The sequence below is a fragment of the Peromyscus eremicus genome, chromosome X (assembly GCF_949786415.1).
Source record: "Peromyscus eremicus chromosome X, PerEre_H2_v1, whole genome shotgun sequence".
Lineage (NCBI taxonomy): Eukaryota > Metazoa > Chordata > Mammalia > Rodentia > Cricetidae > Peromyscus > Peromyscus eremicus.
The window spans coordinates 57,502,325-57,523,745 of NC_081439.1; the positions used below are offsets into that span (position 1 = coordinate 57,502,325).

At 48.0% G+C, this 21,421-nt stretch overlaps 1 protein-coding gene across 2 annotated transcripts; it reads left to right on the forward strand.

Moving 5' to 3' along the window:
- Positions 1–2,091: 2,091 nt before the first annotated feature.
- Positions 2,092–8,204, forward strand: LOC131899231 (uncharacterized). 2 transcript variants are annotated; one of them, XM_059250651.1, is made up of 7 exons: positions 2,092–2,599; positions 4,190–4,346; positions 4,655–4,713; positions 5,416–5,552; positions 6,615–6,675; positions 6,844–7,162; positions 8,118–8,204. In XM_059250651.1, exons 2-7 carry the CDS (start codon positions 4,283–4,285, stop codon positions 8,132–8,134), a joined length of 657 nt encoding a protein of 218 aa, XP_059106634.1. In that variant the 5' UTR covers positions 2,092–2,599; positions 4,190–4,282; the 3' UTR covers positions 8,135–8,204. The 2 variants fall into 2 exon arrangements, with proteins under 2 accessions (XP_059106634.1, XP_059106633.1); XM_059250650.1 differs by lacking the exon at positions 2,092–2,599 and adding an exon at positions 3,650–3,959.
- Positions 8,205–21,421: the final 13,217 nt, after the last annotated feature.

Below are 21,421 nucleotides of genomic sequence, written 5' to 3' on the forward strand. Positions count from 1 at the left end.
CATGCAAGACAAGTACTCTACCACAGAGCAAGATCCACACCCATTTTCATTTCATTGTGACACATACTGCTAAGTCAGCCATGCAAACTAAGAGCTCAATGTATCCCACATAGGCCTAGAATTTGCCATCCTCCTGCCTCAGGCTCCTGAGTACATGGGATTATAGACCTTTACCATTAGGCCAGCATACGCATACACTCATTCATTGTTTTCAAGGTGTTTGTTATTTATCGTTATATGCAATTGTCTTCTCTCACCCAGTATTTTAGTGTACTGAAGAAATATTTACTCGTGTGGGTATGAGGACAGAATTTCCAGAAGCTAAATTTTAATGAAATCCAAAGAAAGATGGTTCATATGTAGCCCTGGCCTTTTGTACTTGGTTCACTGAACCTTCATGCTCTGAAATTCCTTTCTAACAGACGATTGGAGGACATGCAAAACTCCTAACTGATTTTCTGGAACAAAAGTAATGCACAATTATAGCATTATGGAAGAGTAATCAACGAACTGCTGTTACCTTCCATAAACAGCATAGTCCTTTGCAACATCATATGAAAATCACTTTTAAAATAAACAAAACAAAAAGGAGTAGGATAAATTTTTTAAATGTAGTGGGGCAGGTAGGAGAATTTAAATATGGACTGCCTGGCAACCTGGCTAATACTTGCATTTAACGACTTTTCTTGGTGAGATACTGTTATTGTGCTGGTCTGGGGACACAACACAGTTCTCAGAAGATGCATGCCAAAATTATTTAGGGGAAGCTTCAATCTCTACAAGAACCCAGTGAAACAAGCCAATGTGAGTATATGGTTTAGATAAAAGAGTGTTCGCTGTATTTGTCTTCAGCTGTGTCTTCTCGGGCTAAAAACGGTGGGGGAAATGGATTGTTCCCCCAATTGTGGAGTTGCACGTGAACACTCTTAGTGAGCTTTGCTTGAAAATCACCGGGGAAATACGGAGATCAGAGGACATACACGAAAGGAGATTTGCAGGGAGTTATTAAGGATGTCTGTCAGTGGAAGAAGGGTAATTGCTGTCCTCTCTCCCGGCACTGGTTCTCGAAGGTTGTCCCCGGCCCCAAATGCCACCACCATCAGCAGGAAGAACAGAAAAGTGGTCCAAGATCAAACTCTGCTTCCCACACGTGGCGCTCTAATCTGAGACTACAAATATGGCGCTCAACACGGTGTGTTAAAGAACCATTGTGAGCTCGCCATGGGGCTCCTGTCTATAATCCCAGCACACAGAAGGCCAGGGCGAGTCAGAGGACAGCCTGGGCTACACAGCAAGTTGAAGACCACCGTGAGCTACACAGCGAGACCATTTTTCAAAAGAATTTTTAGGAGCTAGAGAGATGGGTGGGCTGTCCTGGAGGATCTGGGTTGGATTCCCAGCACCCACGTGAAAGCTCACAAACATTTGCCACAAAATTGGGTCCCAGACGGTCCAACAAGCTCTTCCAGCTCCTGAGATCACTGCACTCTTGTGGTGCACAGACATGCATGCACGAAAGTCATACACACGGAATAAACCAGTAAATCTTTAAATACATTTTAAAACAAAAAAAGAGAAAGAAAAAAATAGAAACCTAAGAAGCTACAAGCATCATGAAGTTGGGAAATATTCCAGGATCGCTGCTCTAAAGAAATCTATATAGGGGCTGTGTACACATTATTCATAGTTGCCTGAAATTAACCAAAACACGGTTGGAATGTGGGTTGCGTGTGTGTGGCTGCACACTCCCCTGTGTATGTGCGCGTGTTGGGGCCAGAGATGGACTTTGGGTGTCTTGCTCAATCCCTCTTCACCTTCTTTCTTGAGACACTGTGTTTCACGGAACCTGGATCTCACCGATTTGCTTCGACAGGCAAGCAAGCCCCAGGGTTCCTCTTGTCTCTGCCTCCCCAGTGTTGGGATCGCAAGATCCTTCCTCCACAATCAGCATTTTATATGTGTTCTGGGGTTCAAACTCGGGTCCTCGTGGTTACTACGTACAGACTGAGATATCGCTCTGACCGCCACAGGCTGACATTTATTTTTTATTTTTTTTATTTTTTATTTTTTTTGGTTTTTTCAAGACAGGGTTTCTCTGTGCAGCACTGGCTATCCTGGAATTCGCTCTGTAGGCCATGTTGGCGTTGAACTCACAGAGATCGGCCTGCCTCTGCCTCTCCGGTGCTGGGAGTAAAGACATGTGAGACGCCCGACGCCCGCCTTAAGCCCCCACGTGCTGAACTTTGGAAAGGCGAGCAGGAGCTTTGCAAGCAGATATGCTGAAAACACTGGCACATCAAGTTTCCCACGAAAAGGAGGCAACGCAGGTAAACACCACTAGAGAGCAGAAGTCTGGTTTCTCTCCCCAGAGACACTGGGTGCTGGGGAGAACTGTGTAGATCACAGAGCAGCCATAAGGTGGCGACAAAGCCAGTGTGAGGGGAGGAACTCTGCAAGCTCATTGGTCCAGAAGCAACAAGTGCTGAGGAGGGAAAAAGAAGCTCGGGCAGCTCATTGGCGGGAAACTGAGTTGGCAGAGGAAGGACCTGCATCTTGCCTCAGAACTCAGCTCCTCGCTTCTGATCCGCTGGACACTGAGGTAACCACGGGCTGGCATCCAAAATAAGATTTGCACATTCCTCGGCCTGTTCTCCCCCTTCTCTGGCGTCTCTGGGAACCCAGTTCCTTCAGCTTTCTGCCTCCTCGTGCAAGTGTACCAGGGCAAGGCCAGAGAGGCGAGGCCAGAGAGGCGAGGCTTGTCCCGCCTAGCCTGCCCACTCGTGGAGGCTATGGCAGAAGGCATGAGTTTTCCTGACAGCAGAGAGTAGGCTGTCCTGAGAAAAACAGCCCGCTGAGGAACTATCTCCTGGCTTGAACGGGGCATAGCATTTCACGCTGGGCCAAAAAAAGATTTTTTTAAAAATTTTTTTTGGTTGCAGAAAAATGCTGGGGGAAAAGGAGGATACAGGAAGATAGATGTAAGAGGTCCAAGATTCTAGAGGACAACAATCTTTTGTTAATTATTTATGGGTTGTTAAAATAATATAAATATTATATATTAAAAATATATTTATTAAAATTATAGATATTAAATATCTATAATTATTTATTTATTCTTGTCGTTGTTGTTGTCTTTACTGTGGTTACTACCAGAGTCAAGTTGTCCCGGTGTTATGAGTTGTCATCAAACTCACCATTCTCCTGCCTCAGCCTCCTGTGTAGTGGGATTTTAGGCAGGAGTCAGCCAAGTTGGCTTGGGTAGAACATGATTTCATGAGGAGCATGGGGTCAGTGAGTTCCAAGGAGATAAAAGGAATTATTAAGATTAAAATGGGGCTTACGGATAAACCATAATCCAGGGAAAAGGGAATACGTGGCACCCCGTGAGCTAATGACCAATTTCATTCACTTCCATGTGGGTGGTCAGAAGTCAAGTTAAAGTCAGGACTTTAGGGAGACATTTCAAGGTGGACCCATAAGTCAGGAATAGCACTTGGCTTTGGCAGGACACAGAAGGAAGCAACAGAACAGGGAGTGGTGGTTGCACAAGAAGGTGTGTGTGTGTGTGTGTGTGTGTGTGTGTGTGTGTGTGTGTGTGATGGTGAGCAGGGAAAGGCACGATCAGGCTTCTGTGAGGCTTAGGAGAGCAGATTGTTAGGAGAAGGTGTTGTGAGAGAGGGACTTGTGTGAGGGAGATTCTGAGTAATCAGGTGAGATCAGGTTAAAACAAAAACCATGGTAAAAAGAAGGGAGGGGAAACTGGTTCCAGAGATGGCAGGATGGAGGACAGGAAGATTCTAGGCACCAGAGATAGAGTTATCTGGTGGTAGAGGAAGTACACTGGGGGTAGGAATTCCAGTGGCCATTTTGGTGGCCTCCCCTAACCCTAGAGCCACGGAACACAGAACTTGAAAGACATTCTGTTTTCTAGTGGACTTGCGACTCCAACTTAACATTGAGTATGGGACCAGATCACCAAAAGGGGGGGGGGTTCAAACTGGGTCCCAGAGAACCCATAATTTGCTCTGACTGTGCCATGCCCATGGAATCAGAACAAGTCGGGGGCGAAACAATTTTCTGCCTCTTCCAGACCTATAAGTACACCTTCTCAGGAGTCTACTATCTCTAGGGGAGAGGTCAGGCCTCCTGTATGTGTGACTAACAGGACTCTTTCAATCCCCTATTTCAGGGAGTGTGGTGGAGCCTTGCCTACTGTGGTTTCTGTAAAGAAGGACAGTGTACACAGAGAAAGAGGCATCTCTCTTCAGGCCTGAGAAGAACAATGGATGCTGACCCCAACTCTCATGTGGATGCTGAGCAGTGCCCCGCCAAGTCACCAGGCATGGGTGAGTGTCTCTGGCCAGGGAGTGGGGGGGTCTCCGTTTGGCAGCAGTAATCCTAAATGCTTCTGCCACCAGCCACGCCACAGCCTTTCCACTTGACCTTGGGCAAACCCTCCCCAGCCCTTAACCTGTCCAGGTTTAAGGGGTCCTATCAGTGCCAAGTATCACGCGCTTACAGAAAGGAGAGGCGTTGTGGGTGGGGTATTGAAAAAACTGATGGTGACCAGAGTCCTCAGATGGAGGGTCGGTGCTTTTTCGGGAGACTGTGGTGGGAAGGGAGGCTCAGCCCAGCTCTGCGTGGTCTTTTACAGATGGGCAACAGGGTATCATTTACCAGCCTGAAGTCCCGCCTCACACAGTTCCCCAGCAGGTAAGAAGAATGAGTTGCTCCAGGGAGGATCTGCACGGCAGCAGTCATTGTCCAGACGATTTCAACTTGTCCTAAACTCTGAGGCTCTAGCACCAGTCCTGTCTGGCCCTTGCCTTGGACCTTGGGAAAATAACTTCACTTTTGGTCTCAGTATCCTCCCTCACAGGAAAAACCCAAATGGTGAGACTGTGCAGTTGGTCACCAAAGTCTTGAGAGCTCTGCCGTTCCCCATGGCTGTGACCAGGGTCTTGAGAGCTCTGATGTACTCCATGGCTGTGACCAGGGTCTTGAGAGCTCTGCCATTCCCCATGGCTGTGACCAGGGTCTTGAGAGCTCTGCCGTTCCCATGGCTGTGACCAGGGTCTTGAGAGCTCTGATGTACTCCATGGCTGTGACCAGGGTCTTGAGAGCTCTGCCATTCCCCATGGCTGTGACCAGGGTCTTGAGAGCTCTGCCATTCCCCATGGCTGTGACCAGGGTCTTGAGAGCTCTGCCATTCCCCATGGCTGTGACCAGGGTCTTGAGAGCTCTGCCGTTCCCATGGCTGTGACCAGGGTCTTGAGAGCTCTGCCATTCCCATGGCTGTGACCAGGGTCTTGAGAGCTCTGCCAATCTCCATGGCTGTCACCATTTTAAAACATTCCCATCCCTTCTGTCTTGGTGGTCAGACCTGATCTTCAACATGGATGTCTGTCCTTGCAGGAAAACTCCCAGGTGCCTGTGCTGCTAAACTGGCCCACAACATTTTTACCTGTGAACAGTACTCCGGTGACTTTGAGTCCTCAAATGATGATTTCGTTCTCATGTGACCACTGCCAGCCCGTGACTATACCCTGCTTGTGAGTACAAAAAAGACCATGGAGCCAGCTGTGGCTTAGGGTGCTGTGTCAACACTCCTGCCTGGTGCTGTGGGGCGGGGGTGGGGGTAGGAGCAGCAAGAAGGAAGACCAAGACGGGGAGGAAAGAAGAGGAGCAAGAGGAGAAGGAAGGAAGGAAGGAAGGAAGGAAGGAAGGAAGGAAGGAAGGAAGAAAGGAAGGAAGGAAGGAAGAAAGGAGGGAAGGAGGGACGAAGGAAGGAAGGAAGGAAGGAAGGAAGGAAGAAAGGAGGGAAGGAGGGACAAAGGAAGGAAGGAGAGAAGGAGGGAGGGAGGGAGGGAGGGAGGGAAGGAAGGAAGGAAGGAAGGAAGGGACCAAAACGTATAGGGGATGACACAGCCATATTTCGGCCTAACTTGCAGACAGGATCCTCCCTGATTTGGTATTTTCTATATGACATGCTTGGGAAAGAGCTTTCTGAGCCGTTCACTCCCTCTGGGCATGTCTGGAAAATATCCTACACAGGAGCAATAAAGAGGACAAGCTCACTGCATGCAGCAGGCAGTGGCAGTCTAAATGTTGAGACAATTCACCCACACTGAAGTGAACGGACACGAGAGAAGTTTCTGCTGAAATGTGGAGGCTTAATTGGAAGGCCGGGGAAATGTTCCAGGCCAGCAGAGAATGTGTCTGCTAGATGAGCTTGGCTTGTCCTTCATGACCGGTGGGGAGTGGGCAAAAATGGAGGCAAGAGCCAGTCTCTGAAAAGGAGCATACTCACATCTTTCCTGGTGCCGTGCAGATCAGAATGGCTCTTGGTCATCTTCAGTGTGCCCGGGAAGGAAAGAGTTCACAAAAAGTACTATCTAGAGGAAGATCTACGGAAGGAGGTTGGAAGGAAAACGGGTCACGTGGGAGGAGGATTACTCCCAGGCCCAGTGGACGGATGCCATTTGCCCTCCTGTCCACAGTCATTCACATTCCCCCCAGCCTGCTCTTGCAGAGCCCCTGGCTCTCCATGTGTACTCTCGGTAGTTGTCATCCAGAGTGTTTCACCTCCTGGCTTCTCCTCTGCTTGCTCTCAGGTTCTCGAACGTGCTCTTGCAGCCCTGCATCAACGCTACCCCTCCTGGACTGCCGGCACAGGTACTGGTAAATGAGTGGGGTCGAGGTCTTTGGACGGGATGGGCTCTGTGGAAATCGGAGGAGAAGCTCATAGAGATGGCTGTTTGGTAGAAAGGAACGGAGGCTGAAGAGTCCGTTGTGGTTGGGTGTCTTGTCAGAATTCACTCTCTCACATCTCTTCCTTTGCAGGTCTCCAGCATCTGTTTCCAGGGCCCTGAAAATGCCAACCAGGCTCCTGTCATCTCCAACCAGATCAATGATGTCTCCAACCAGAGCCCTGAAGTCTACACCCAGCTCCCTGACACCTCCAGCCTGGTCCCTGAAGTCTACACCCAGCTCCATGACACCTACAACCTGGTTCCTGAAGGCACCACCCAGCTCTCAGGTGTCTCCAACCAGGGTGCCCTCTCTGCTGAAGTGGATAGGCAGAAGGTACTAGATGCTGCCGAGGCCCTCCTGATTCTGCATAACTCCCCTCAGGCCTGGCAGGACACTTGCAGCACATCAGGTAGCTGGCTCCTTGAAGGAGGAACGTGGGGTGGATAGGGTGGGGAAACTGGAGGGCGTTGTGCTGAGATACTGGTAGCTAGAGTGGGTGGTTTCATCAGCCTGGGGGCCAGAGCCTCGAACTCTTCGGTCCGATTGAGAAGTGGCACCCAGGTTCTACTCGGTGCATCTTGGTTTAGCAAGTGCTTTGCTCAACAGTAGAGGGCCAGCACCCCGAAGTCGAGAAAACTGCGGGGCCTTCCAGTGGCAAGTTCTTTCCGGAGGGCAGGCGGCATATGACGTGGAAGCAATAGCACCGGGTGGAATGACTCCCAGCCCATAGTTGTGCCCCAGTCTGCAGCAGCCTGAGAAGGCCTGGGAGGCTAGGCACAGGGGATGAGGGTCTGGAACGGAGGCAGAGCATCGTGCTGACTTGGGACATTTTCCATGTGGACATGGCACGTGGATGCCTCCCCAGGCTGAATTTTGCCAGCAAATCTCAAGTCCGTCAAGGAAGAGGTTTGTGAATTGAGAGGAGAATTTCATAGCCAGGGAGGCTGGAAAGGAAGGCTTCTGAGTAAAAATGGCCAAGGAAGAGCACTGTGTGAGTGTGAAGCCACTCTGGGTGGATATCCGGGAACACGGGATGCTGAATGAAGCCCGAGGGCTTGCTTCTCACAGAGGTCTGTCTGGGTGGGCGATGTAAGCTGTGCCGGAAACTCTGGGGCCGGGGGTGAAAGATGGAGGCGTCTTGTCAGAGCCAGGGTCTTACGCAGAGATCTTGGGCTTGACCAAAAGGAAACGCTGGCTGGGACTGATGGTGGCACCTCTGCCAGAGAGAAGGAATTCAGGTAGGAACAGGTCTGTTCATTGGTCCCGGTGAAAACCTGAGACCGTTTGGTCCACGGCGTTATGACTGGAGAGCCAGGCAGGGACGTATTCGTGATCCGACTTTGCCCTTGCGTTTCTTTCTGCAGGTCCTGATGGGGAGTGAAGACCACAGCTGATCTGCCTCTGGAATCCCCCTCAGCCTACACACTCTGCTTCACCGAATGACAACTGGATGTCTTGATAGCACCCTGCTCTGGCCCTAAGAGAGCTGAAAAGCTGGTCTGCCAAGCACTAGACTGCCTGTCAAATTCTGTTTCTGAGTTTGCAACAAAGTTCCCGTCCAAACTGCTTATTTCCTTTTCTTAAGCCTTTAGGCATTTTGTGGGCTTCTGAAACCTATCTTGAGGTAGGGTCATGACTTAACTGTGGTTGTATATTCTGGACCTTGCATCCCCCTGCCACCCCTTTTTTGGTTTTCTTGTCTTCTTGTTTGTTTTCGTTTGTAGGACATGGATTTTTCTGTGTGTCGTCAAAGCTGCACTGCGCAACAGACTGTTAACGGACTGTTCACAAGGTTCTGAGCCCGTAACTATGGCAGCATTTTTTGTCTCTTCATTGTTTGCATACTTGAATAATCCTGTATGTCTTTGGATATGTCAGGATGCATCACCTGCGTCTAGTAATCTGTGTGTGAACACAAATAAAGTTTCGTTGTTGTACAGCACCGAGAAGTATAGGCTGACTCTTTAAAAAAAAGGTACGCCAGATGTTTGTGAATACTGCCTTCTTTTCTCAGGCACTAATATAGCCAGCAGTTTATTATTTGTTCTGTTAAGGCACCCACATCATCAGGCATCAGGGAAAAGGCTTTGCCAGAGGTGCTTACCAACTTGAGCCTGTGTAGCAAAACCTCCAAAGAGGACTTTCTGCTGTCCCATGGCCTATCAGACTTTACTATGTGAGCAGAGGGAATTGGGGTTTGGGCGGAAAGCACATCATTCCACCTTAGGATGTGTAGATTACTAGTAAGACTGTTAGTCTTAGTAAGACTGTTAGTCAAAGCTGTTAGTGCCACATGTCAGGTTTGTCGCAAAAGTTCCAACCGCATCCTCCCTTTGCTCCCAGGATCTAGTCCCCTGGGACTCTAATTGTGTGGTGTCAAGAATCCCATCTTAGTCATTAAGCTGCATATATCATTGTTCTTTCCACTTCCACACTGATTATGGTTTTAGATTTCCCTGCTTCACACCATCAAACTCAAAAGTATTTCAGCTTTGAAGTGAAAACGATAAACCCGTTGACCACGATTTGGAAGTAATTTGGCCCTGTGGTTTTGCGTTCAAATCTTTACACTCAATGCAACTGAGCGTATTTAAGGCATGATACGGTAACGCAGTGCAGACTTGACTGCAAGAGCCTTTTTCCATCATGACCAGAAATGGCTCCAATTTGCAGAATTCTCTATGAACCAGGAAAATTGTGAGTCTGTGCATAGAGAATCCATCTCTGGCAACAGCCTTTTAAGAAGGTGAATATTGCCCAGTGCTGCATCTTGAGACGCTTTCTGCACATGTTCCCTGGCTTCTTGAGAGGAATCCATTAATGAACGCAGGAAGGCCTTTAGCTCAAAACATCTTGTATAAAGCAAGGCAACTCTCATCCTGGTGAGATTTGAGAATGTTTCTGGCCTCCTTTGAACCTTCTTATTCATCTCTGTGTTTCCTTGTTCATTTGTTTATTTAGTCTTCTCTCGTGTATGATCCCTAGTGCACTTTCCCCTACCCTCTCTTCTCCAAATCCTCCCGCGCACCGCACTCCCCCACCCCACCCCACCCCCACTTCACCCCTTCAGAGACAAACAGGCCTCCCAGGGATATCAACCAAACATGGCATATCAAGTAACAATAAGACTGTGTACATACCCTCATATCAAGGCTGGAGGAGACAACCCAGGAGGAGGAAAGGGGTCCCATGAGCAGGCTAAAGAGCCAGAGCCAGTCCCCACTCCCACTGTTAGGAGTCCCACAAGAACACCAAGCTACACAACCATAACATATATGCAGAGGACCTAGGTCAGACCCATAGAGACTCCCCGATTGTCAGTTCAGTATCTGTGAGCCCCTATGAGCCCCAGTTAGTTGACTCTGTGGGCCGTGTTCTTGTGGTTGCCACAATTCCCTCTGACACCTACAATCCTTTCTCCCCCTCTTCTGAGGTATTCCCCAAGTTCCACCTAATGTCTGGCTGTGGGTCTCTGTCTTAGTTAGGGTTTCTATTGTTGTGAAGAGGCACCATGACCACAGCAACTCGTCTAAAGGAAAGCATTTCATTGTGGCGGCTCACTTACACTCCAGAGATTCAGCCCATTATCATCATCATGGTGGGACGTGGTGGCATGCAGGAGGACACGGTGCTGGAGAGGTAGCTGAGAGTTCTGCATCTTCTGCAGGCCAAAGGACATGGTATGATACAGTGGGTGTGGCTTGAGCCTATCTGAGACCTGAAAGCCCACCTCCAGAGTGACACATTTCCTCCAACAAGGCTAAACCCACTCCGACAAAGCCCACACCTAATAGTGCCACTACCTTTGGGGGCCATTTTCTTTCACACCACCACACTCCACTCCCTGGCCCACAAAGGCTTGTGCCACATCATAAGGCAAAAATGCATTCAGTCCAACTTCAAAAGTCCCCATAAGTCTATCACAGTCTCAACACTGTTTAAAAGCCCAGAGTTCAAAGTCTCTTCTGAGATTTGTGCAGTCTCTTAACTGGGATCCCCTGTAAAATCAAAATAAAAGAGCATATCACACACTTCCAACATATAATGGTGTGGCGGTGTCCTGTGAGGTTCCCTTTGGGGCGGGCGAGGGGTTGGGGAGGGGTAGAGTACGCACATCGTCAAAGATACAGACTCTGGGAGGATGTTGAAACAACAAGCTCAGTTTATTCGGGAAGAGGCAAGCCTTAAAACCCTCCACCTCCCCACCCCCCCACCCCCCTCAACACCCCCCACCCCCACCCCCCTCAACACCCCCCACCCCCACCCCCCCAACCCCCCCACCCCCCACCCCCCCACCCCCCCCACCTCACACCCCCCACCCCTCTGCTCAGGGGAAGGTCTGATGAATATGCATCTGCTGCTGTAACATGGCTGCCTCTCATTGGCCCAGGTCATCTCAGATCATGTCTCTGTTGATAAGGCTGTTGATAAGGCCCTTAGGCAGACCCAGGTTGGCTCTCAGGAAGTATCTCACGCACATGCTCTCATTACCAGTTTGGGCTGGCTGACCCTCAGGCCTTTTAGGGCTGAGTCATCCATCCCACATAATGGCACATCATATCCATCACCATACAGAAAACCTAGGGTAGGGAGCATAGTGAGGAAATACTGGACCAAAGCAAGACCGAAAAACAGCTGGGCAAACTCCAAACTCTGCATCTCCATGTCTGATGTCACAGTGCTCTTCAGATCTGCAACTCCTTTCAGCTTTGTTGACTGCAATATACTTCTCTCTCTTGGGCTGCTTCTATTCCCTATTAGTAGCTCTCCTTGGCAGGTATCCCACAGCTCTGGCATCTTCAACATCTGGGGTCTCCAAAGCAATCTAGGCTTCTCCTTCACAGCTTCACAGGATGGTCTCTCTGTGCCTCCAATTCAGCGACACCCCTGACATGTGCCTGCCTCAGCGGCTTTCCTTAGTCATGGAGGAATGTTCCATAACCCGTTTTCGATCCCTAGAGCCAGAACTAAGTGACTGCAGCTGCCAAGTTCTGCTGCTTGCTGGGGCTGGAACATGGCCCCTTCATTTAATTACATCTTCACCAACTTTCTGTTTTCCATGGTTTCCTTCACTGCCTGGGCTTGGCTGTCTTGGAACTCGCTCTGTAGACCAGGCTGGCCTCAAATCAGAGATCTGCCAGCCTCTGCCTTCTGAGTGCTGGGCTTAAAGGCGTGCACAACCACACCCAGTTCTAAGCTTTCCTTTAACTCCTTTTCACAAGTCAGAAACTTGGCTGGGTGAGTTCTTGCCCTGAGGTCACCACTCCCTTCATTCCATTTCTTAATCTGTTTATCTCCGTGAACATAGGACTTAGCTCCATTCCATTTCCCGGTGATCCTTTTCTCCTCAAATTTTACATCTTGTAATTTTCCATTTAGCTTGCTCCAATTCATTAGAAATCTTCATTAGAGTTATTACGAAAAACCACTTGACAGAGTCTATACTAGGTTTTTCCTGAGATTTCCTCTGACAAAGGAATGAATGCAAAACTCTTGACTTAGCCTCAGGCGGGGACATCTGTGGACAAGGACAAAAGGCAGCCACATTCTTCACCAAGATGTCACAAGAACAATCCTTAGGCCAAATATTAATATTCTTCTCTGGAAGCCTGTAGACCGGTTTTCTAAATGGTCTTATTAAGTAAAAAACACAGAGCCCAATATAGGGGTGAAAGCCTTAGAGATCAGGGAAACAGCGAGAGCCACCAGCGAACCTTAACTCACCACACCACCATAGCTTCCCAAGAGAGCTACTTGCTGTCTACCCAGGCTTTTGTTGCCTTGCTGTTCTTCCCTCTCATTGGCTCTTAGCCCAGCTACCTGGCTTCCTTGTTACTGCCTATCTGTACAGACCTCCAGGTCTCTGTGGTCGGTACTGGGATTAAAGGCGTGTGTCACCACGTTTGGCTGTTCCCTAGTGTGTCCTTGAACACACTGAGACCCTGCCTGCCAAGTGATCGGATTGAGGGCACATGCTACCACTGCCTGACTTTTGCGTTAATGGCTTGCTATTGCCTCTGATCTCCAGGCCAACTTTATGTATTAACATACAAATAAAATATCACCACAGAACCCCTGGAGCCAGGCCCCAACAGTTCCAATCATCCTTCGCACCACTGTCTTCCATGCTCCTCCTTGAATGGCCCATTAAGCATCACTTAAAGCATTCCACTGCTTTCTGAACCCAAACTCCCAAAATTCATATTATTCCAAACAAAAACATCATCCAGTCTATCAGGGCAATACCCCAGTCCCTGGTAACAACTTCTGTCTTTGTCGGGGTTCCTATCGCTATGAAGAGACACCGCAACCGTGACAACTCTTAGAGAGAAAAACATTTCACTGGGGCTGGCTCGCTTACAGTTCAGAGGTTCAGGCGGTTATCATCTTGGTGGGACATGGCGGCATGCAGGAAGACATGGTGCTGGAGAAGGAGCTGAGAGTTCTACACCTTGTGCATCCATTGGGTGTGGCTTGAGCATATCTGAGACCTGAAAGCCCTCCACAGAGACACACTTCTTTCTTCCAAATCATTTTCTTTTCTTTTCTTTTCCTTTCTTTTCTCTTTTTTTTGTTTTTTTTTTTGTTTTTGTTGTTGTTGTTGTCGTTGTTTTTCGAGACGGGGTTTCTCTGTGTAGCTTTGTGCCTTTCCTGGAACTCACTTGGTAGCCCAGGCTGGCCTGGAACTCACAGACATCCGCCTGGCTCTGCCAGCAAGCGGGGTGGGGGGATGATGAGGCATGGGTGCTGTGGGGAGTGCCTCCAGACGGTCTGCATGGCAGCAGGACCTCTTGAGCGGCTTCTCTAAGAAGATGTGCCCTGGCCCAGCCAAGGCTGCACCAGCGACCCCAGAGAGGAGTCAGTGACCACCAATCAGATCTTCCTTGCCTGCGTGCGTGCGTCGTTCTTCAGTCCTGTACTGACGTTCCGAAGAAATACAGAGCCAGTGGTGCCCACTGTGCAGAAGGCAAGGTCACCTGGATGCTCCTGAGCTGAGGCTCTCTGCCATGCCGCTGAGTCCCCTTTCCTGCCTGCCTCTTGTTTTTGGCACACGTGATTTACAGCAATGGCATCCAATCCTGCTTTTCTTTTTGTTTCTGAGGCTCTGAGCCTCTCGTATTATCGCTCTGGTGGAGGAGAAAGAAGTCGGGAAACTTACCGAGAGTGGGCTGCTGTGCAGTGAGGCTTGGTATCTTCCGCCTGTGCCCACTTGTTCTTGCATCCTTAACTGTGCTGAAAGCAGCACCAGTGCCCACTAGAGGCCGCCACCCACGCCCTGTATTACCAGGCTCCTGGACATGAGCCCAAATAAACGTCTCTAGTTCACAAAGGACCCATTTCAGGTATTCTCTTTTGGTATCAGGAAACGGACAAGGGTAGAAACTGACAGGTGACATTGTGGCTTCAACCGTATTTGAAAATGCAGAGGTGGCTTTGGATGTCAGTGATGGTTAGATGGGCATAGTTTTCATGTGTGCCTGAGAGGCCTGTACCACTGTGAGTAAAGAAATAATCAACCAGGTGTCCTGACAGCGTCTAGAAGGAACGATTTCCAGACCGTGTATCCTGGAAGAGATAATATCAGAATGTGTACGCGTAACTAAGGGCGCGCTGTAACAATAAATAAACCTAGATTGAAAACTGACAAACGTCCTGAATAGATGTATGTATGTATGTATGAATGTGTATGTGTATATGGATATGTGTATGTATACAAATAACCAATGGGCATATGAAGAAAAGTTCAACGTCACAAACTGTGTTAGGCTGAGTTTTCTGGAGGAACAGAACTAGAACATTTCTGTCTGTCTGTCTGTTTGTCTGTGTGTGTGTGTGTGTGTGTGTCTGTCTGTCTGTCTGTCTGTCTGTCTGTCTGTCTCTGTCTCTCTCTGAATGTGTGTGTGTGTGTCCACACATATGGAGGCCAAAGGACATACTTGGGTGTCATTTTCAGACTGCATCCACTGAGAGACTGAATCTTTGTGACATGGTTCTCTCACTGGCCAAGAGCTGTCCAAGTAGACCAGGCTGGCTGGTCTATGAGTGCTGGGGACTCACCTCTCCCGGTCTCCCCAGCTCTAGGATTACAAGGGCACATTGTCATGACTGGCTTTTAGTATGGGGTCTGGGGAATGAATCCTGTCCTCATGTGTGTAAGTCAAGCTCCCTCCTCAGCCCTGCCCTCCACCCCCACTCAGACAGTTCTCCAATCATGTTTACTCGGGGTGGTCATTTTGTCCATGACACTTAGTATCTCTTCTACACAGCTGTCCCTTTCTGCCTTCTACCAATAATTATTCCATTCCTATCCAAGTCCCCCCATTCCCTCACTCAGTATCATTAAAAGTTTCAATAATTAAAATAATCTTAAAGTTAAAAAAACTGCTTAGCTTACCTCTCTGCAGATAGGTCAAAAGTGGACTGATTCACACCACCCACAAAAAGGACGCTGCTAGGTGCCTAAGAGCTCCCCCAAACCCTTCCCATCAGAAGCAGCCACCATGAGCCTCAATGGCTGCTACGCTTGTCCCTCGGGATCTCATGGGTTTTTTTTTCCCAGATCCCCTGTGAGCATCAAGATCAACAGATGATCGAGCCCCTTATGCAGAACAGACGGAAATTGATCCACCTCTGTGCTACTTGAAAAATTTAACAGCGTACGTGCAGGATTCAAAGGAGTTAGGGAATTGTGAAGGACCTCTGTCCCACAGGTCTGTACACATTCAGTGCTGATGAACTTTATCCCTGAATACTCTGCGTGTGTGGGTACGTGAAGTTACAGTCGTAGTACTGCACATTTGGATGGACTGTTTGTATTTTCAAACACAGGAAGGAGCTGGAACTTCACTGTCCAGCTTATAGAAAAGTTCACTAAAAAATAAATGAACAGCCCGGACATAAAGCAGCCAACGTAAAGCCAGGCAAAGGGGACTACAGACTAGCAGTTCTGCTGTTGGAAGCAGGTGCCACCATGCCCTGCTTTGTCCCCCTGGGCTATAGGGGTCAAACTTATTTGGTCCTCTAGTGCAGCCAGCACTGTAGCTACGGAGCGCCCTCTCCAGGCCAGATGGGACTCACTGTGTTTGAGGAGACCTCTCTAAGGCGACGCATGTGTTCTTAAGGAAAAATGTGTCTTTGCTACTTGCCGTGGTATTGCTTCCCAACCCTGAGAAATGAGGAAAGGTTGTTTCAAGACATAAAGGCCTTCACTTATTAGGGAGACTGCCCACTGGGGGATTTGTCAAGGGTACAGTACAGTTGTAGGCAAAGCGTCTTGTGGATTCATTTTTAATGGGAAAAAGTTTCGCTTTGGTTCCGACTTTGAAGATACAGATCTTGTCAAAAGGAGGATTTGGGCATTTTAGAAAGACACGGTGAGCACGTACATCTCCCCCATGCCTGCATCAGAAACTTGATTCGGAGAATGTGAAAGAAGCACCACTCTATATTAAGTGCCACTACTAGCGTCCTTCCTGAGACGTCCAACTGACCCGTCTTAGCTGTAGAGAATAGCTGACTTGAACATCTAAGCATACTTAAATTGTGAGGACTCTCTGACATCTACCAGTGTTTTAAAAGACTTTTGTAAATGTAAACCTACCAGAATTTGATCCGGGGTCACTTGTTTAATTAACCTCTGAGGTTAAACCTAGCACTACTGGTCTATTAAAAAAAAAAAAAGCATGAATAAAATGACACCTAATGATATGTGCTATACTCATAGAATAGTGCCTTGCCCAGTCATCACCAAAGAGGCTTCCTCCGGCAGCAGATGGGAACAGATGCAGAGGCCCGCAAGTCAGACATTCCTTGGAGGGAAGAGAGTCAAAATGGGAGGTCTCTATCAAATCCCTCCCCCTCAGAGCTCAGAGACTCCCACTGAAGGGGAGGCAGAAAGAATGTGAGAGTCAGAGGGGATGGAGGACACCAGGAAAACAAGGCCCTCTGAAGCAACTAAGTCAGATGCCTATGAGCACACAGGACTGAGGCAGCAAGCACAGGGCCTACATGGGTCTGCGCTGGGTCCTCTGTCATAGATATTATAGCTTTAACTTGGTGTGTCTATGGGACTCGTGACAGGGAGAATGAGTTGGTCTCGGACTCTTGTGCCTGCCTTTGGGGGCCCTTCTCCTCCTGTTCACTTGCCTTGTCTAACTTCCATATGATAGTTTTTGCTTCATCTTATTGTATTTTATTCTGTCATCTTTGGTTGTTGTCTCTTAGAAGCCTTTTTTTTTTCTAATGAGAGACGGAAAGGGAGTGGATCTGGAGGGGAGGGGAGGAGAGAAGGAACTGGGGGGAGGAGTAGAGAGAGGGGGAAACCGTAATCAGGATATAGTGTATACAAAAGAATCTATTTTCAATAAAATGAAAATTTTTTTTAAAACATTCCCACGGATAACCAAAAATGGATAAAGAACAAGAAGCTGATGCCTGATCCTCCACACTTTCCATGATAAAAAGGAAAGACGTTTGTAATAGAAAGGAAAGTTATCAGCTCAGGACCCTCCCCCCCCCCCCAAGTCCTAGTTGTCAGACCAAGTTCTCAGCACAAAGGAGATTTACTAGCCCCAGAGGGACAGAGGGGAGGGATAAATGTGGTGACATATTGTGTACCCCAATAAACTTGCCTGAGAATCAGAGGACAGAGCCAGTCACTAGATTAGAGATAGAGGCCAGGCAGTGGTGGCACACACCCTTACTGCTCTCACTCGGGAGGAAGAGATCCATCTGGATCTCTGTGAGTTCGAGGCCACACTGGGAACTGAGTCAGGCAGTGGCGTCATACACCTTTAGTCCCAGTACTGGGAAGCACACACGCCTTTAATCCCAGGAAGTGATGTCTGGGCAGAGAAAGGTATATAAGGCGTGAAGAAACAGGAACTCACTCTCTTTAGACTGAGGATTTCGTACAGGTAAGAACTAGTGGCTGGCTAATCTGCTTCTCTGCACTTTCAGCTTTCACCCTGATATCTGGCTCTGGGTGTTTGTTAAAACAACGTCAAAGATTTGAACAACAGACAAGGGACAAAGACAGGAGAAAGAGGAAGAGGGATAAGGGGGAGGATACCAAGGGAAGGGGGAAGGGTTATTTGTCCCAAAGTGACTAAGGACTGCCTCTGGACAGAGAGGAGACAGATGTGGCACATAGGTAAACGGCAGTTCGTAAAGGGAAGAAGGAAACTCCGTGTTAGGAAGAGGTGCTTAATTTCAACTGGACGTGTTGCTTAGGTGAGTCCCAGGGGGCTTTTGATTGCTGGATTTCAAGACTTTGATAGCTGGACCTTGGTAGTCAGCCTTAGGAGGAGGGATTGGCCAATAAGGGAATGGACCTTGAGGGCCAGCCAGCTTCAGGCACGTAAACTAACAGACTTTAGCAAGGCAGAGGGAAGTGGGGAGAAGGACAGGGCCTGCCAGAGCCACACGTTCGAGTGGGCTGATGTCCCTCCAATAATACGATCCATTTTGTGATTTGGAATCACGCTGAGGGCATGTTAATCTGTGTCTGTGTGTTTTGTTTATTTTTTTTCCTCCCTCTGGAGCTCAGCATGCAGCTCACTAGGGAGTCCTTGGTGGCCTCAAACTTGTGGTGGTCCACTTGACTCAGCCTTCTTAGGGGTGGAATTGAAGGTGTGGTGTGGCCATCTTGCCTGGCTGTGGGCCTGGTTGCTCTTGTTTTCAGTGGCTATTGCTTTAAGATCTACACTTCTCAACAAGATACCACTTTAGAAGTCTTTGCCTGAAAAATGTTCCCTAGAGATTTTCATTCCTTTGTCTGGAGGTGGGCCTTGGCTACAGCTCTTTATTTTCCATTGTTGTTTTGTTTTGTTTTGTTTTTAATGCGCCAATCCTGCGGTCTCCATTCCTCAAAGATGCAGATAGGTTCAGACTAACTGAGCTAATGATAGAACTTTCTGTTTCAAGGAGACAATTGCTTTCAATTGCAGTGATGTCTATTAATTAGCTTTGGCCTTTCTGTGTGTGTGTGTGTGTGTGTGTGTGTGTGTGTGTGTGTGTGTGTGTGTGTGTTGTGTGTACGTGTGAGTGTATTCATCTCGTTGCAATTGTGCATGTGTGTACTGAGGATAGAGATGAACATCCGGTGTCCTTCCTCATGAGCACTCTACATTCCCTTTCGCCTGTTTTCAGACAGAGCTTCCCGCTGAACCCCGGGGTTAGTCAATTAGGTAGGTTGGCTGTCCAGCAGGCCCAGGAATCTATCTGTCTTACCACCTCCACAGCTCGCTCTGGAATCAGAAGCGTGTATCACCAAGCCCTGCTTTTTCAGGTGGGATCTGGGGGTCAAACTCAGTTCCTCATGCATGCTTAGCAAGTAGTTTATCTACTGAGCCACCGCTGCAGCCCAGCTTTGTTCTTAGTTTACTATCTGGATGCTTTTGTGACCACTAAGAGACCGTGTTGCTGTCGTTCTTGTTATTTGGCCTGTTTTTCCTCGTGAGACAAGTGTCCCTATGTAGAACAGATTGTCCCTGAACTTGATAGGCATCCTTCTGCCTCTCTCTCCAAAGTGCTGGGAGCACAAGTATTTGTGATCACATCCAATTCTAAGTCAATGTTTTATTACTCCTGTTTGACTGTTATAAAATAGAGGAAGCAATTGAGCTTTGAGTTTTGTATGATGACATTAACTTTATTTCAATCTCTCTCTCTCTCTCTCTCTGTCTCTCTCTGTCTCTCTCTCTCTCTGTCTCTCTCTCTCTCTCTCTGTGTGTGTGTGTGTCTGTGTGTGTGTGTGTGTGTGTGTGTGTGTGTCTGTGTGTGTGTGTGTGTGTGTGTGTGTGTGTCTGTGTGTGTGTGTGCGCGTGTTCCCAAGTATGCCAGTGTGGAAGTCAGGGAACAAGTTGTGGGAGTCGATTCTCTCCTTCCATAGTGTAGATTCTGGGGAGTAAACTTGGGTCTTTGGGTTTCTCAGTAAGCACTTTACCCTGCTGGGCCCCGTCTTAGTTAGGTTCCTATTGCTGTGGAAAAGACACCACGAGCACAGCATCTCTTATAAAGGAAACATTTCATGTAGATGGCTGGCTTACAGTTTCAGAGGCTCAGTCCATTATCATCAGGGCGGGGAGCATGGTGGCGTGCTGGCAGACATGGTGCTGGAGCCGAGAGTGCTTACATCTTGACTCAGAGGCAACAGGAAGTTGACTGACTGTCACACCGAGGGAAGCTTGAGTAAATGGGACCTCAAAGCCCACCCCCACAGTGACACATTTCCTTCAACAAGGTCAGACCTCCTAAAAGTGCCACTCCCTGAGGGGGCCATTTTCTTTCAACCCACCCCAAGCCCTCACCCTGGCCCATACAGTACATTAACTTTTGCGTTTTATCCAGAACGTTGGCTTCCTTGTCGAGTGCATGCCCCCCGCTCCTTTGTATATTTTAGTTGTTTATGGCATTAGGTAACAAAAATTCAGAAATGGGGATAAATGTCAATGAGAGGAAAGAAAGGACATTTTGTGTGTACTGCAGGGTCTAAGTGATTTAAATATGGGCCAACAAGAGTAGGCGTGACAGTTGCCGAAGTCTCAATGGGGGTTGGAACTTCCAGATCAAAACTGGAATGGCTACCCACTATAGGTAAACCATAGAGCACTGTGGTCAGGCATGGTTCAAAGACTCGGCCTCCCATGTATAGACCATGCGACAACAAGCAAGTCATATTTGATACCCTGGCCTCAGATTTCTCATCAGTAAATTGAGATGCAATAAATAATATCTCACTCAAGAATTTTACTAACATAGTATCTAGAACCTGCAGGATGTCCCGCACAATGAGAGAGTGTCAGCAAGCTCATGGGGGCTTACCACTGTTGGCCTATCTCCTGAGAGTAACTTGTCTCTAGACTGTGAGGTCTATGAGGGCATCTGGCCGATTTTGCTGTCCCCACTGTCTTAACCTGCTGCCAGGCACAATAGAGGAACTTGAAGTGACTCACAGTTCCTGTATATTGAAACTACCCATGAGTAGCAGAGGTTTTTGAGCTTGGTCCTTTAGAGTCTGGTCAAGTTAGTATGATGGAAAGAAACACCATGCCAGTGTCCCCCAGGAAGGGAAGACACTAGACTACTACACAAGTGTGGATCAGACCAAAGTTTCCAATATATGGAAAATAATCTGCCACAGCTGTTAGATTTTTAGTGTATTTTTAAAAAAAAAAAAAATTCTTGGACAGGAGAACAAAGCTCAGCTCATATTAGATTTCTGGGAGTGGAAGGGGACTTCAGAAGAAGGTCTGTGCTGTTAACACATGCAGTCGCTTGCTCTAGAGTGTACAAAGCAGTATATGTTTATTTTTATTTTATTTTATTTTATTTATTGTTTTGTTTTCGAGGCAGGGTTCCTCTATGTAGTTTTGGTGCCTGTCCTGGATCTCACTCTGTAGAGCAGATTCACCTGGCTCTGCCTCCCGAGTGCTGGGATTAAAGGCGTGTTTAAGTTTAGAATATGCCAAAGCATATGCTATCCCCTGTGGTACACACTTTTTTTTTTTTAAATTAAAAGTGAGCTTAGCTAGCAATATTGGGAAGAATCTATGAATGCCATGCACCATGTTCACAAAAGAACCAATAGAGCCACAAATGCTTCCAGGCAGGCGCAGTGCATTTGTGATTTTTGAAGAAGACATTTAAAATCTGCACAAGGGATGTT